The sequence below is a fragment of the Entelurus aequoreus genome, linkage group LG09 (genome assembly GCF_033978785.1).
Source record: "Entelurus aequoreus isolate RoL-2023_Sb linkage group LG09, RoL_Eaeq_v1.1, whole genome shotgun sequence".
Taxonomy (NCBI): domain Eukaryota; kingdom Metazoa; phylum Chordata; class Actinopteri; order Syngnathiformes; family Syngnathidae; genus Entelurus; species Entelurus aequoreus.
Window position 1 is genome coordinate 72,894,961 of NC_084739.1, and position 14,717 is coordinate 72,909,677.

Here is a 14,717-nt window from a genome sequence, read left to right on the forward strand (position 1 = left end):
CACACATAGAAACATTACACACACATACACTTTCATATATACACAAAAACACATTTATACACACAAATATAAATACACACACGCAGGTGGAAAGACATACACACGCACACACACATTTATACACACACACAAAATACATACATACATACACAAGCAAAAATGCTTGTGTATGTATGTATGTATGTATTTTGTGTGTGTGTATACCTTATACATACATATATACAGGTATAGCAATTCCATAAATAGTAGATTCTTTTAAAGCTTGCAATTTTTTATGCAATCATAACATATACCACCTATATTTATTAAGTGACTGCTACATTTATGTATACATTTTACAACGTTTCTCAGCTATTATGTTTTAATTCGTTTCTCTATAATAAATGTGTATATTTCAGTAAGATGACAAAAGCCAGAATGGAAAAAAAGCACAATGAAAAGAAAAAACTCAAATGTTTACATTAATAACGTATAAAACAGTTGTAATTATCATATTACCTTTTAACAGAATCATAGTATAACATTTAAACATCGGAAGTGAACAAAATATTAGTTCATGGCAAGACATTGAAAAGGGATATAGGACTGCTTCTTACTCCTCCTTTTTGTTGAATTATAAACACAAATTCCTATAATTAAGTGTAATTTACACACACAGGGTTACATTTGCGTCACACATTAAAATCCGGTTTAATGAAAAAGCGTTGACCTTTTTGACCAAAACAAGCCATCATCTTCCGAGCTGCAAGCGGAACAAACGTTTCGTGATTAAAAGTTCCACGTCGGACCCGGAACTGTTGGCGGACCAGTCGGTGACTGCGAAGCTTGCCCTTAAAACCCACATGAAGCGGAGCTGACCTTAGCTCTGTATTAAGTTTAAACAACATTGAAAAGAGTGGTTATTAAAACGGACACTTTAAGTGCGGCATGTCTCTTGCGGCGGACGCATTCGTGTCACAAATGGCGGGTAAAGTGTTGCTGGAGCATGTATTTTAATGTCCGTGTATAGCTAGTCCTAGCTAACTAACGTCTGCATTTACACTCGCTGTAGCATTACAAAGTTCAATTAAATGTTTTAATGTCGGGGAAATGCAACGTTTTAACGCAAACGGTGGCTGGCTTACAACAAAAGCTTTAATATTTAAAGCCACCCCGCAGTGAGCTTGAAGGTTAACCTAGTGTATTAGTTATTAGCCGCCATTTACACCATTAAGCATGTTTTTGGCGTAGTTTACGCCTTTTGCGTAACTTAGTTACCTTGTTTCCGGTGGAGAATTTTCAACTTGCTACATCTGCTTTCGGAAATTTGCCAAATTTTAACAACGATTAAACGACATTTTGTGTTTACCTTTTATGTAGTTTAATGGCTTACCTTGTTTCTGCATCGCTGCTGTGCTCTTTTCAAACCCGAAATTGACCCGCCATTTTGGCGCTTTTATTTATAACTTCCGGTTTGAGTTTGACCTCTGAACTCTTCTAAATGTCAGTGAAAACCAGGGGTGTCAAACTCATTTTAGATGGGGGGCATATGGGGGAAAAATCTACTCCCAAGTGGGCCAGACTGGTAAAATCACGGCACGATAACTTAAAAATAAAGACAACTTCAGGGTGTTTTCTTTGTTTAAAAATAGAACAAGCAGTATATCTGTGTTGGCCCTGTGATGAGGTGGCGACTTGTCCAGGGTGTACCCCGCCTTCCGCCCGAATGCAGCTGAGATAGGCTCCAGCACCCCCGCGATCCCAAAAGGGACAAGCGGTAGAAAATGGATGGATGTTTTGGTTAATAGTATTCTATCTTTAGGGGTATATTTTGGGCCCTATAGCCCGGTTGGTAGAGTGGCCGTGCCAGCAAGTTGAGGGTTCCAGGTTTGATCCCCGCTTCCGCCATCCTAGTCACTGCCGTTGTGTCCTTGAGCAAGACACTTTACCCACCGGCTCCCAGTGCCACCCGCACTGGTTTAAATGTAACTTAGATATTGGGTTTCACTATGTAAAAGCGCTATATAAATATAATTCACACTTCACTTTAGCTCAGTGGCCTTGTGGTTAGAGTGTCCGCCCTGAGACTGGAAGGTCGTGAGTTCAAACCCCGGCCGAGTCATACCAAAGACTCTAAAGATGGGAACCCATTACCTCCCTGCTTGGCACTCAGCATCAAGGGTTGGCATTGGGGGTTAAATCACCAAAAAATGATTCCCGGGCGCGGCCACCGCTGCTGCTCACTGCTCCCCTCACCTCCCAGGGGGTGATCAAGGGGGATGGGTCAAATGCAGAGAATAATTTCGCCACACCTAGTGTGTGTGTGTGACAATCATGGGTACTTTAACTTTAATTTTAATAGTATTCTATCTACAGGGGTATTTTTTGGGCGGTATAGAGTAGCCCTGCCAGCAACTTGAGGGTTCCAGGTTCGATTCCCCGCTCCCACCATCCTAGTCACTGCCGTTGTGTCCTTGGGCAAGACACTTTTCCCCCTAGTGTGTGTGTGTGTGTGTGACAATCATTGGTACTTTAACTTGAACTTTAATAGTGTTCTGTCTATAGGGGTATATTTTGGGCGGTATAGCCCGGTCGGTAGAGTGGCCGTGCCAGCAACTTGAGGGTTCCAGGTTCGATCCCCGCTTCCGCCATCCTAGTCACTGCTGTTGTGTCCTTGGGCAAGACACTTTACCCACCTGCTCCCAGTGCCACCCACACTGGTTTAAATGTAACTTAAATATTGGGTTTCACTATGTAAAAGCGCTTTGAGTCACTAGAGAAAAGCGCTATATAAATATGATTCACACTTCACTTTAACCCAGTGGCCTCGTGGTTAGAGTGCCCGCCCTGAGACTGGAAGGTCGTGAGTTTAAACCCCGGCCGAGTCATACCAAAGACTCTAAAAAATGGACCCATTATCTCCCTGCTTGGCACTCAGCATCAAGGGTTGGAATTTGGGGTTAAATCACCAAATGATTCCCGAGCGTGGCGCACACTGCTGCTCACTGCTCCCCTCACCTTCCAGGGGGTGAACATGGGGATGGGTCAAATTTAGGGGACACATTTCCCCCCACCTATTGTGTGTGTGACGTTCGTTGGAACTTTAACTTGATCTTTGTTTGTGGTTATTTTTACTTTATGAATAAATGATGTAATAATGTTCATCAGTCAACTCATTGGTGTTCATTTTCAATCCATCAAGATAAAAAAATATCAAAATCAAATTACAGGATGTTATTTATGTAGTTTGCTAATTTTCCTCGACTGGTGCACTAACGTGGTTTATTTTTTTTTACATATGTAGCATCATCTACAAAGATAGAAATAATTACTATTGTGACACCTAGTGGACACATTTAGAACAGCTGTTTCTTCCATTCCAAAATTACGGCTCATTTTTATACATCGCAAACTGTTCGCAGGCCTGATCCGGCCCGCGGGCTGTATGTTTGACACCCCTGGTGAAAACCAACAAAATGATAAACTCTAAAGTGCGAGTTAATGTTCAGTCATTGTTTTTGGACTGTTGTGAAAGGTATTTTGGAATTTTGCTAGAGAACATAATAGTTAATAGTTAACATGATTACCCACGGCCCACTTGATTAGGTACCCCTGCAAGCTGGAATACAAATATCAGTGTATGTATTTTTTAACATGTTGACTACTTTGACTTGCACAGCTGCTGAGCCTTGGCCAGAGAGTGCAGCCTTGTACCAGCCTCTGAAGGGTGAGTGTGCACAGTACTCTCAATGCAGGGGATTTGATCATTTATATGATAATAAAGCGCAGTGTATCTTTGTAACGATGGGCACTAAGAGCCATAAAACCAACAATGCCAATCGTGTTCTTTGCGACTGTTGCAGAGGATCAGATTCTGCTGTCAGAGTGTGCCTCTTCTCTTGCTGTGCAGGTAAACTCTTTGTCAATGCTCGTTTTGCACCCCAAACTTATTCCGGCGAGGTGGCCGCGTACAGAAAACTTGAAGGATGCAAGGGCCATTTTGATACATTGTTACATTAAAGATACTAAAACCAGTACAGTGTAGGTCAGGGGTCGGCAACCCGCGGCTCTAGAGCCGCATGCGGCTCTTTAGCGCCGCCCTAGTGGCTCTCTGAAGCTTTTTCAAAAATGTATGAAAAATGGAAAAAGATGAGGGGGAAAAAAAAAGTTTTTGTTTTAATATGGTTTCTGTAGGAGGACAAACATGACACAAACCTCCCTAATTGTTATAAAGCACACTGTTTATATTAAACATGCTTCACTGATTCGAGTATTTGGCGAGCGCCGTTTTGTCCTACTAATTTTGGCGGACCTTGAACTCACCGTAGTGTATAACTTTCTCCGACTTTTTAGGACGTGTTTTATGCCACTTCTTTTTCCGTCTCATTTTGTCCACCAAACCTTTAACGTTGTGCGTGAATACACAAAGGTGAGTTTTGTTGATGTTATTGACTTGTGTGGAGTGCTAATCGCGCATATTTGGTCACTGCATGACTTGCAAGCTAATCGATGCTAACATGCTATTTAGGCTAGCTATATGTACATATTGCATCATTATGCCTCATTTGTAGCTATATTTGAGCTCATTTAGTTTCCTTTAAGTCATCTCAATTCAATGTATATCTCATGACACACTATCTGTATGTAATATCTTCTAATTTGTTGCGGCTCCAGACAGATTTGTTTTTGTATTTTTGCTCCAATATGGCTCTTTCAACATTTTGGGTTGCCGACCCCTGGTGTAGGTCAATAGATGGTAAACTAGCTGAACAAAACAAAGCAAAATAGATTCATTCATGATTATTTTTATGATTTTTAAAATCATTTTATTTACTTTGTTGTAATTTTTTTACAAGTTGTTATAATTGTTTTAATATATACATACACATTTAATTGTCTTGCGTATAAATTGTGCAATAAAGGACAATTCTTAACCTTTTAAACCTAGAGGCCAAACTTATTTTCTACTACGGAAGAGCCCGGGTCCCACTGAAATATTAACACTTAATTAGTAATCTTACGCTTGATTTTAAATTGGGATTTCTTGATTTTCAATAATTATATGCAACCTACTTTTTAGCCAACTTTACAGCTGAACACCTCAGAGTCATAACTAAGGTAGTTGACACATGCTAACACTAATGTTAGCATTCTAGCATACTGACATTAGCGTGCTATTTTTTTAAACTAATTGTGCAGTCAAACACCTCAGAATCTTATAAACTGGTACTTGACACACGCTAATTGTTAGAATGCTAATATTTGCATTTTAGCGTGCTAACTTTTTTAGCCAATTGTGCAGCCAAACACCTCAGTGTCCTATAAACTGATACTTGACACGTGCTAATTGTTAGAATGCTAATGTTTACATTTTAGCGCACTAACATTAGCGTCACATGGTAACTGTTAGCATGCTAATATTAGCATTCTAGCATACTAACATTAGTTTGCTAACTTTTTTAGCCAATTTTGCAGCCCAACACTTCCGAGTCATATAAAAACCAGTACAATATAGGTCAATATATGCTGAATTATCTGAACAAAACAAAGCAAATTGGATTCATTCATGATTATTTTCATGATTTATTCGCTTTCACGTAATTTCTTCTACAATTTTTTTCTACATATACATTTTGAATTGTCTTGCGTATGAAATGTGCCGTAAAACAGCCGTTCCTAACCTTTTTGACCTCGGGGCCCAACTTTTCCACTACAGAGTGGCCCGGGGCCCACTCAAATACTAACACTGAATTAGTAATATGACTATTGTTTTTAATAGTTTTCAATAATTATGTCTAACGAACTCCCAGTTTAAAAATCTTGCCAAAGGATATGAAACCATGTGTTGATCACAAAGATGATTACTCATTTTACACATAAACGTTAGGCTTAGGTCAGGCTGATTAGAAAAATAAGTACTAACCAAAAATAACTGACAAAAAAATACATGTACATATGATTATTTGTGGTAAAATAAAAAAAAAAGTGTGAATAAATGAAGCAATACAGACAAAAATACAGCTTCATCACTTTGGTCATATTTTTTGCTCTTAAGAAACTTTTTTATGACTTTAGTTCCAGACTTCTTCTGTTTGTTTGATACTGTCATTACTGACACAAGTGGTGGAATAGGGTATTGCAACCTAGTACTTCTGCAGCCCGTACAGACCACAGCTGAGAAACCTTTTGTCGACAATGGCCCTATGGTTAAGAAAATCTCAACTCTAAAATAAACGTGACTTGCAGAAATTAACCCCAATGAGATATGACATTGTTTTGTATTACTATTCTTTAATATTCTTAATATTATACCAGCAAGTACATTTTTTGAAGGCTTTAGCACAGTGGTCCCCAACCACCGGGCCGCGGACCGAATGGTACCGGGCCGCACAAGAAATTAAAAAAAAATAAATAAAATAAAAAATAAAAAACTTTTTTTTTTTTTTTTTTCCTTTTATCAAATCAACATAAAAAACACAATATATAGATTTTATATCAATGTAGATCAATACAGTCTGCAGAGATACATTCCGTAAGCACACATGATTGTATTTCTTTATGAAAAAAAAAATAATAATAACCCCCCCCCCTACCCCCCCGGCCCGTGGGACAAATTTTCAAGCGTTGACCGGTTCGCAGCTACAAAAAGGTTGGGGACCACTGCTTTAGCACACCTAAAAACTTACCATATCTTGCAACAAATTTGGTGACAACACCCATGGGAATCATCATGTACAGTTTTCAGGTCCGATTCCATTTTTTTTTTTTTTTACTTATAGTCCAGGACGTATTTGTTTTGTCTTTAGAAAAAAAACAAGCTGCGGACCGCAAATGACCCCCTGGGTCGCACTTTGGACACCCTTGCGTTATAGTCTGCAGGTGTACCTAATGAAGTGTCAGTTGACCGTTGCAACAAAGACTAATGGCGCTTGTTTTATGTCCCGTGCAAGGCCTACCTGAGGATGTGCGGCCTGCCCGTGCAGGTGGTTTGCAAATCCAACGCCGAGTACATGTCCCCCTCTGGTGAGTCCGCTGGCAAACACACAGCGTTGTCTCTCTTGCCTTCTGCACCATGAACCCTTTCCTTGTTCCCCTTCCAGGGAAGATTCCCTTCATCCACGTGGGAAACCAGGTGGTGTCCGAGCTGGGTCCGATAGTGCAGTTTACTAAAGCCAAGGTGGGTCACACTGCAATCCTCTTTTTATTGGAAACAATCTGTTCCAAAGTCAAGCTGTGGCTATGGCACAAGCGTACAATTGTGACGACTGTTCACATTTGATGCGATACAGTATAGGTCAATCAATATATGCTAAACTATCAGAACACAACATCCATGCTGTATCTTAGCTTTGTGTTATCGGCGACAAAGCATATTTGATGTAATTTTGCCCTAAGTCAATGAATCAATCAATGAATCAATCAATGTTTATTTATATAGCCCTAAATCACAAGTGTCTCAAAGGGCTGCACAAGCCACAACAACATCTTCGGTTCAGAGCTCACAAAAGGGCAAGGAAAAACTCACAACCCAGTGGGACGTCAATGTGAATGACTATGAGAAACCTTGGAGAGGACCGCAGATGTGGGTGAACCCCCCCCCCCCCCCCCCTCTAGGGGAGACCGAATGCAATGGACGTCGAGTGGGTCTCGCATAACATTGTGAAAGTCCAGTCCATAGTGGATCTAACATAATAGTGAGAGTCCAGTCCATAGTGGATCTAACATAATAGTGAGAGTCCAGTCCATAGTGGGGCCAGCAGGAGACCATCCCGAGCGGAGACGGGTCAGCAGCGCAGAGATGTCCCCAACCGATGCACAGGCGAGCGGTCCACCCCGGGTCCCGACTCTGGACAGCCAGCACTTCATCCATGGCCACCGGACCTGTGCCCCCCCCTCCAAAAGGGAGAGGGGGGCAGAAGAGAAGAGAAAAGGCAGATCAACTGGTCTAAAAAAGGGGGTCTATTTAAAGGCTAGAGTATACAAAAGAGTTTTAAGATGGGACTTAAATGCTTCTACTGAGGTAGCATCTCTTAACTGTTACCGGGAAGGCATTCCAGAGTACCCGCAGACTTTTTTTGGGCTCTGAGAATCACTAATAAGCCGGAGTTCTTTGAACGCAGATTTCTTGCCGGGACATATGGTACATATATGTATATGTATATAAATATATATATGGTACAAAGTCAAGCCTTTTCAAGCATAAACATGGCTAAATGAACTAAAAATACCAAAACTACAGTAGTATTGCTCACTAGACGAGACCAGAACAATCAAAACAATTACAGGCAATTTTTTTCCAGCTAATTTTGCAGCCGAACAACTCAGACACATGTAACTTGTTATTTGACACATGCTAACTGGTAGCATGCTAACTTTTTTTTAGCCAATCTTACACCCAGGTACCGAAACATGGCACCGTTGAATTTTACGTGAATCGGTATCTGGTAGGACTAGCAGGCTTGAATCGGTCACAAAAAAAGTACCCATCTCTAATTGTGACACCATTAACTGTCACACAAGTGTAAAAAGAAGCTAACCGCTTTTAGCGTGACACTAAACATTTTTCAACAGTTTATTCCAGAAGCTGACCTTTGACCTCTGTGTTTTTATTGCTCTTTAGGGTCATTCTCTGAGCGACGGCTTAGATGACATTCAGAGGGCTGAAATGAAAGCGTACATGGAGTTGGTCAACAACATGCTGCTGACTGCTGAGGTACGCACACACACACACTGAAGGCATCAAAACTATGAATGAACACATGTGGAGTTATGTACTTAACAAACAAAGGTGAAATAACTGAAAACATGTTTTATATTCTAGTTTCTTCATAATAGCCACCCTTTGCTCAGATTACTGCTTTGCACACTCTTGTCTAGTTTAGTCTTTATTTGAAGGGACAATGCACAGAAACATTAAGCTCAAAGACAGATATGTTCTGTACCAGATTATAGCTAAATAGCTAATTTCCATCTGCAGTCCTTGGCTACCTAAATTAAAGGGATACAAAAATCATGCAAAAAAATTATGACAATAAAATCATACATGTAAACAAATTAAGAAAAGTCATAAAATGCCCTTTCATGGACACATACTTAATATACAATACAACCACACCTCATTTACATCATCACACAAAGACAATACATGCTCTTGTTCACATCTGTCATCATTTGTAAAAACAACCATGATTTTAACAGACACACCTCACAATTTACAACAAAAATGCTCTCATGGATAAATATAATACACATTAAGTTGATGTGTCAAACATAGTGGCCACCTTAGTGACCGTGTGAGCAGCTTTGATTGCTCCAAAGCCACTTTTTAACTTCAATTGTGAATGAAGAGTAATCTGTTAGACTTTTCAAGTTTGTTGTGAGGTCGTTACATTCTTTTATCGCTTTATATGAAAAGGCGGATTGTGCAAAAGATGTTTTACATCTGGGTACGCTACACTGCTCCCTGGTGGAGGCTCGTGTGTTTCGTGTGGCATTCTCTTGATGAGCTTCAAGAGGTAGTCACCTGAAATGGTTTTCACTTCACAGGTGTGCTTGTAAGCTCATGGAGAGAAGCAGTAATCAGAGCAAAGGGTGGCTATTTCAAAGAAACTAGAATATACAACATGTTTTCAGTTATTTCACCTTTTTTGTTAAGTACATAACTCCACATGTGTTCATTCATAGATTTGATACCTTCAGTGACAATCTACAATGCAAATAGTCATGGAAATAAAGAAAACGCATTGAATGAGAAGGTGTGTCCAAACCTTTGGCCTCTACTGTATGTATAGTATAGTATATATTGTATCTAAATATATATTTATATATGCATATGTATATATATGTGTATGTATATATATGTATGTATATATACAGTATGTACTGTATATAAAGACAAATCGTGTGTGTCTTCTCCAGCTGTACGTCCAGTGGTGCGACGACGCCACCGCCGCCGAGGTGAGTCCCAGCTCTTTGGCGGTGACGCCGGCGCCCTCTCACGTTCCATTGCGCCGCAGATCACCCGGCCCAGGTACAGCAGCCCGTACTCGTGGCCCCTCAGCACCATCCTCTCCTACCAGAAGCAGTGGGAGGTCCGCAGGAAGATGAACGCCATCGGCTGGGGGGGGAAGAGCCTGGCGCAGGTGAGCAACGGCCCGAGCCGAGCTTACTGTGGCACCTGTGCAGTTAGCGCCAAAGCGTCTCTTGTTCGTGTTTCAGGTGTACGAGGACGTGAGCCAGTGTTGCCAAGCTCTCTCTCAGCGGCTCGGAACGCAACACTTCTTCTTCAATAAACAGTATGTAAGCCCCGCCCACTACATTTTAGGGGGAAAAAATTCATATATTAGTCGCACTGGACTATAAGCCACAGATATATATGTATATCCATCCATCCATCCATTTTCTACCGCTTGTCCCGTTCGGGGTCGCGGGGGGTGCCTATCTCAGCTGCATTCGGGCGGAAGGCGGGGTACACCCTGGACAAATCGCCACCTATTAAGAAATATTTATTCACATACCATATTTTTCGGACTATAAGTCGCAGTTTTTTTTATAGTTTGGCCTGGGGTGCGACTTATACTCAGGAGCGACTTATGTGTGAAAATATTAACACAATACCGTAAAATATCAAATAATATTATTTAGCTCATTGACGTAAGAGACTAGACGTATCTAGATTTCATGGGATTTAGCAATTAGGAGTGACAGATTGTTTGGTAAACGTATAGCATGTTCTATATGTTATAGTTATTTGAATGACTCTTACCATAATATGTTACGTTAACATACCAGGCACATTCTCAGTTGGTTATTTATGCGTCATATAACGTACACTTATTCAGCCTGTTGTTCACTATTCTTTATTTATTTTTTGAATTGCCTTTCAAATGTCTATTCTTGGTGTTGGGTTTTATCAAATACATTTCCCCAAAAAATGCGACTTATACTCCAGTGCGACTTACTGTATATATGTTTATTTCCTTCTTTATTATGCATTTTCGGCCGGTGCGACTTATACTCCGGAGCGACTCATACTCCGAAAAATACGGTACCTTAATTGTTTCCAAATGGTGGCAGTAAAACGGCTGATCAAACAAAACAAAAGTAATCGTCATGGACCAACGAGCTGCGCAAGCTAGCTCTCCAATCAGCTAAACAGACTCAATAACTCTACGGTGACCTTTTGGTGAATTTACTGAGGAATTTGTGAAACGTAAACAATACCAAAAGAATGCCATTGTAAGTTAATAATAATAACACAGACACTCGTAAATGTGTTAGCATATTAGCTAATGCTAACAATGCTAGCTTGATTACGTTACGATAGCACGTACAAATATGCATGAAAACACTCCTACAGACATCACACGTGAGACGGTTTATGAAGTGAAAATTGTTTTGGTTATATTGTAAAACTTAACGTTGCTTGGAGGGATGAATGAAGAATCCTTTTGAGTAGAAACGCTATTAACAGCACTTGTACTTCTGTTTCAAAGTTCTGAACCAGGGGTGTCCAAACGTCTTGACTGGGGGGCCGCATTGGCCTTAAAAAATTTGGCCCGGGGCCGAAAGCCGACTGCATGCAAATTAACTATATGCATGATTACATATATATATATACAGGTAAAAGCCAGTAAATTAGAATATTTTGAAAAACTTGATTTATTTCAGTAATTGCATTCAAAAGGTGTAACTTGTACATTATATTTATTCATTGCACACAGACTGATGCATTCAAATGTTTATTTCATTTAATTTTGATGATTTGAAGTGGCAACAAATGAAAATCCAAAATTCCGTGTGTCACAAAATTAGAATATTACTTAAGGCTAATACAAAAAAGGGATTTTTAGAAATGTTGGCCAACTGAAAAGTATGAAAATGAAAAATATGAGCATGTACAATACTCAATACTTGGTTGGAGCTCCTTTTGCCTCAATTACTGCGTTAATGCGGCGTGGCATGGAGTCCATGAGTTTCTGGCACTGCTCAGGTGTTATGAGAGCCCAGGTTGCTCTGATAGTGGCCTTCAACTCTTCTGCGTTTTTGGGTCTGGCATTCTGCATCTTCCTTTTCACAATACCCCACAGATTTTCTATGGGGCTAAGGTCAGGGGAGTTGGCGGGCCAATTTAGAACAGAAATACCATGGTCCGTAAACCAGGCACGGGTAGATTTTGCGCTGTGTGCAGGCGCCAAGTCCTGTTGGAACTTGAAATCTCCATCTCCATAGAGCAGGTCAGCAGCAGGAAGCATGAAGTGCTCTAAAACTTGCTGGTAGACGGCTGCGTTGACCCTGGATCTCAGGAAACAGAGTGGACCGACACCAGCAGATGACATGGCACCCCAAACCATCACTGATGGTGGAAACTTTACACTAGACTTCAGGCAACGTGGATCCTGTGCCTCTCCTGTCTTCCTCCAGACTCTGGGACCTCCATTTCCAAAGGAAATGCAAAATTTGCTTTCGTCAGAAAACATGACTTTGGACCACTCAGCAGCAGTCCAGCTCTTTTTTCCAGGGTCAACGCAGCCGTCTACCAGCAAGTTTTAGAGCACTTCATGCTTCCTGCTGCTGACCTGCTCTATGGAGATGGAGATTTCAAGTTCCAACAGGACTTGGCGCCTGCACACAGCGCAAAATCTACCCGTGCCTGGTTTACGGACCATGGTATTTCTGTTCTAATTTGGCCCGCCAACTCCCCTGACCTTAGCCCCATAGAAAATCTGTGGGGTATTGTGAAAAGGAAGATGCAGAATGCCAGACCCAAAAACGCAGAAGAGTTGAAGGCCACTATCAGAGCAACCTGGGCTCTCATAACACCTGAGCAGTGCCAGAAACTCATGGACTCCATGCCACGCCGCATTAACGCAGTAATTGAGGCAAAAGGAGCTCCAACCAAGTATTGAGTATTGTACATGCTCATATTTTTCATTTTCATACTTTTCAGTTGGCCAACATTTCTAAAAATCCCTTTTTTGTATTAGCCTTAAGTAATATTCTAATTTTGTGACACACGGAATTTTGGATTTTCATTTGTTGCCACTTCAAATCATCAAAATTAAATGAAATAAACATTTGAATGCATCAGTCTGTGTGCAATGAATAAATATAATGTACAAGTTACACCTTTTGAATGCAATTACCGAAATAAATCAAGTTTTTCAAAATATTCTAATTTACTGGCTTTTACCTGTATATATATATATATATATATATATATATATATATATATATATATATATATATATATATATATAGATATATATATATGAGCAGATATTATTATAATATAATGGATGTATAATTAATGATTATTATAATTGGTTAGTAAAAGTATGTGAAAGTTCAACTCCTGCCTTGTTTACTTCCGTGACGACCTCCTTAAAGTTTTTTAATCAATCAGAAATATCAAGCAGCTAAAATGCGCCACACATGGATAAGTGTAGAGAGAGTGTTTAGCATTTTTTCCATCATCCCATGTGACGGATTTAGGTGGGTGTAATTTAGATTAGTTTTTCTCTTATTGGACATTTCTCTACAATATCCAGAAAGTTAAATGAGCAGTTTGTGTTATGTGTGACTATGATCGTTGAATTTTTACGCCGGTTGAATTATTTTTTCCCACCGCACCATGACTAGGGAATGTTGTTTGGATTGGGTCATATAGGTAAATGCTGTGTAAGACGTACAGTAAATAGTCACTGACTTGAGTTCTTTCCAGATGGCGACTAGAGATGTCCGATAATATCAGACTGCCGATATTATCGGCCGACAAATACTTTAAAATGTGATATCAGAAATTTTCGGTATCGGTTTCAAAAAGTAAAATTTATGACTTTTTAAAACGCTGCTGTGTACACGGACGTAGGGAGAAGTACAGAGCGCCAATAAACCTTAAAGGCACTGCCTTTGCGTGCCGGCCCAATCGCATAATATCTACAGCTTTTCACACACACAGGTGAATGCAACGCATACTTGGTCAACAGCCATACAGGTCACACGAAGGGTGGCCGTATAAACAACTTTAACACTGTTACAAATATGCGCCACACTGTGAATCCACACCAAACAAGAATGACAAACACATTTCGGGTGAACATCCGCACCGTAACACAACAGAACAAATACCCAGAACCCCTTGCAGCACTAACTCTTCCGGGACGCTACAATATACACCCCCCGCTACCACCCAAAACCCTGCACCCCCCAACCCCGCCCACCTCAACCTCCTCATGCTCTCTCAGGGAGAGCATGTCCCAAATTCCAAGCTGCTGTTTTGAGGCATGTTAAAAAAAATAATGCACGTGTTTTTCCTTAACTTAAAGTTAAAAAAGTTAAAGTACCAATGATTGTCACACACACACTAGGTGTGGTGAAATTTGTCCTCTGCATTTGACCCATCCCCTTGATCACCCCCTGGGAGGTGAGGGGAGCAGTGGGCAGCAGCGTAGCCGCGCCCGGGAATCATTGAGTTGATTTATTTTGGAAAACCTTGTTACATTGTTTAATGCATCCAGCGGGGCATCACACCAAAATTAGGCATAATAATTTGTTAATTCCACGACTGTATATATCGGTATCGGTTGATATCGGAATCGGTAATTAAGAGTTGGACAATATCGGAATATCAGATATTGGAAAAAAAGCCATTATCGGACATCTCTAATGGCGACCAAATGTCACCTATCAGTCCGCTGCCTGTATGTATACGATAAGAACCATTTAACCATTTGCGT

At 40.4% G+C, this 14,717-nt stretch overlaps 1 protein-coding gene and 1 long non-coding RNA gene across 2 annotated transcripts in view; one reads left to right on the forward strand and one right to left on the reverse strand.

Annotated features, from left to right (window-relative positions):
* The window catches only part of LOC133657688 (uncharacterized), a 111,613-nt gene extending 110,169 nt beyond the window's left edge, over window positions 1-1,444 (reverse strand). The window contains exon 1 of the long non-coding RNA XR_009827337.1: window positions 1,373-1,444. This is a non-coding gene — a long non-coding RNA (uncharacterized LOC133657688). The remainder of the gene's footprint in view (window positions 1-1,372) is intronic.
* The window catches only part of mtx2 (metaxin 2), a 14,493-nt gene continuing 558 nt past the window's right edge, over window positions 783-14,717 (forward strand). Inside the window, exons 1-9 of the mRNA XM_062059305.1 lie at window positions 783-967; window positions 3,659-3,706; window positions 3,843-3,889; window positions 6,930-7,002; window positions 7,080-7,156; window positions 8,600-8,692; window positions 9,898-9,936; window positions 9,996-10,121; window positions 10,198-10,274. Coding sequence (XP_061915289.1) covers window positions 928-967; window positions 3,659-3,706; window positions 3,843-3,889; window positions 6,930-7,002; window positions 7,080-7,156; window positions 8,600-8,692; window positions 9,898-9,936; window positions 9,996-10,121; window positions 10,198-10,274 — 620 coding nt within the window. The 5' untranslated portion in view covers window positions 783-927. The remainder of the gene's footprint in view (window positions 968-3,658; window positions 3,707-3,842; window positions 3,890-6,929; window positions 7,003-7,079; window positions 7,157-8,599; window positions 8,693-9,897; window positions 9,937-9,995; window positions 10,122-10,197; window positions 10,275-14,717) is intronic.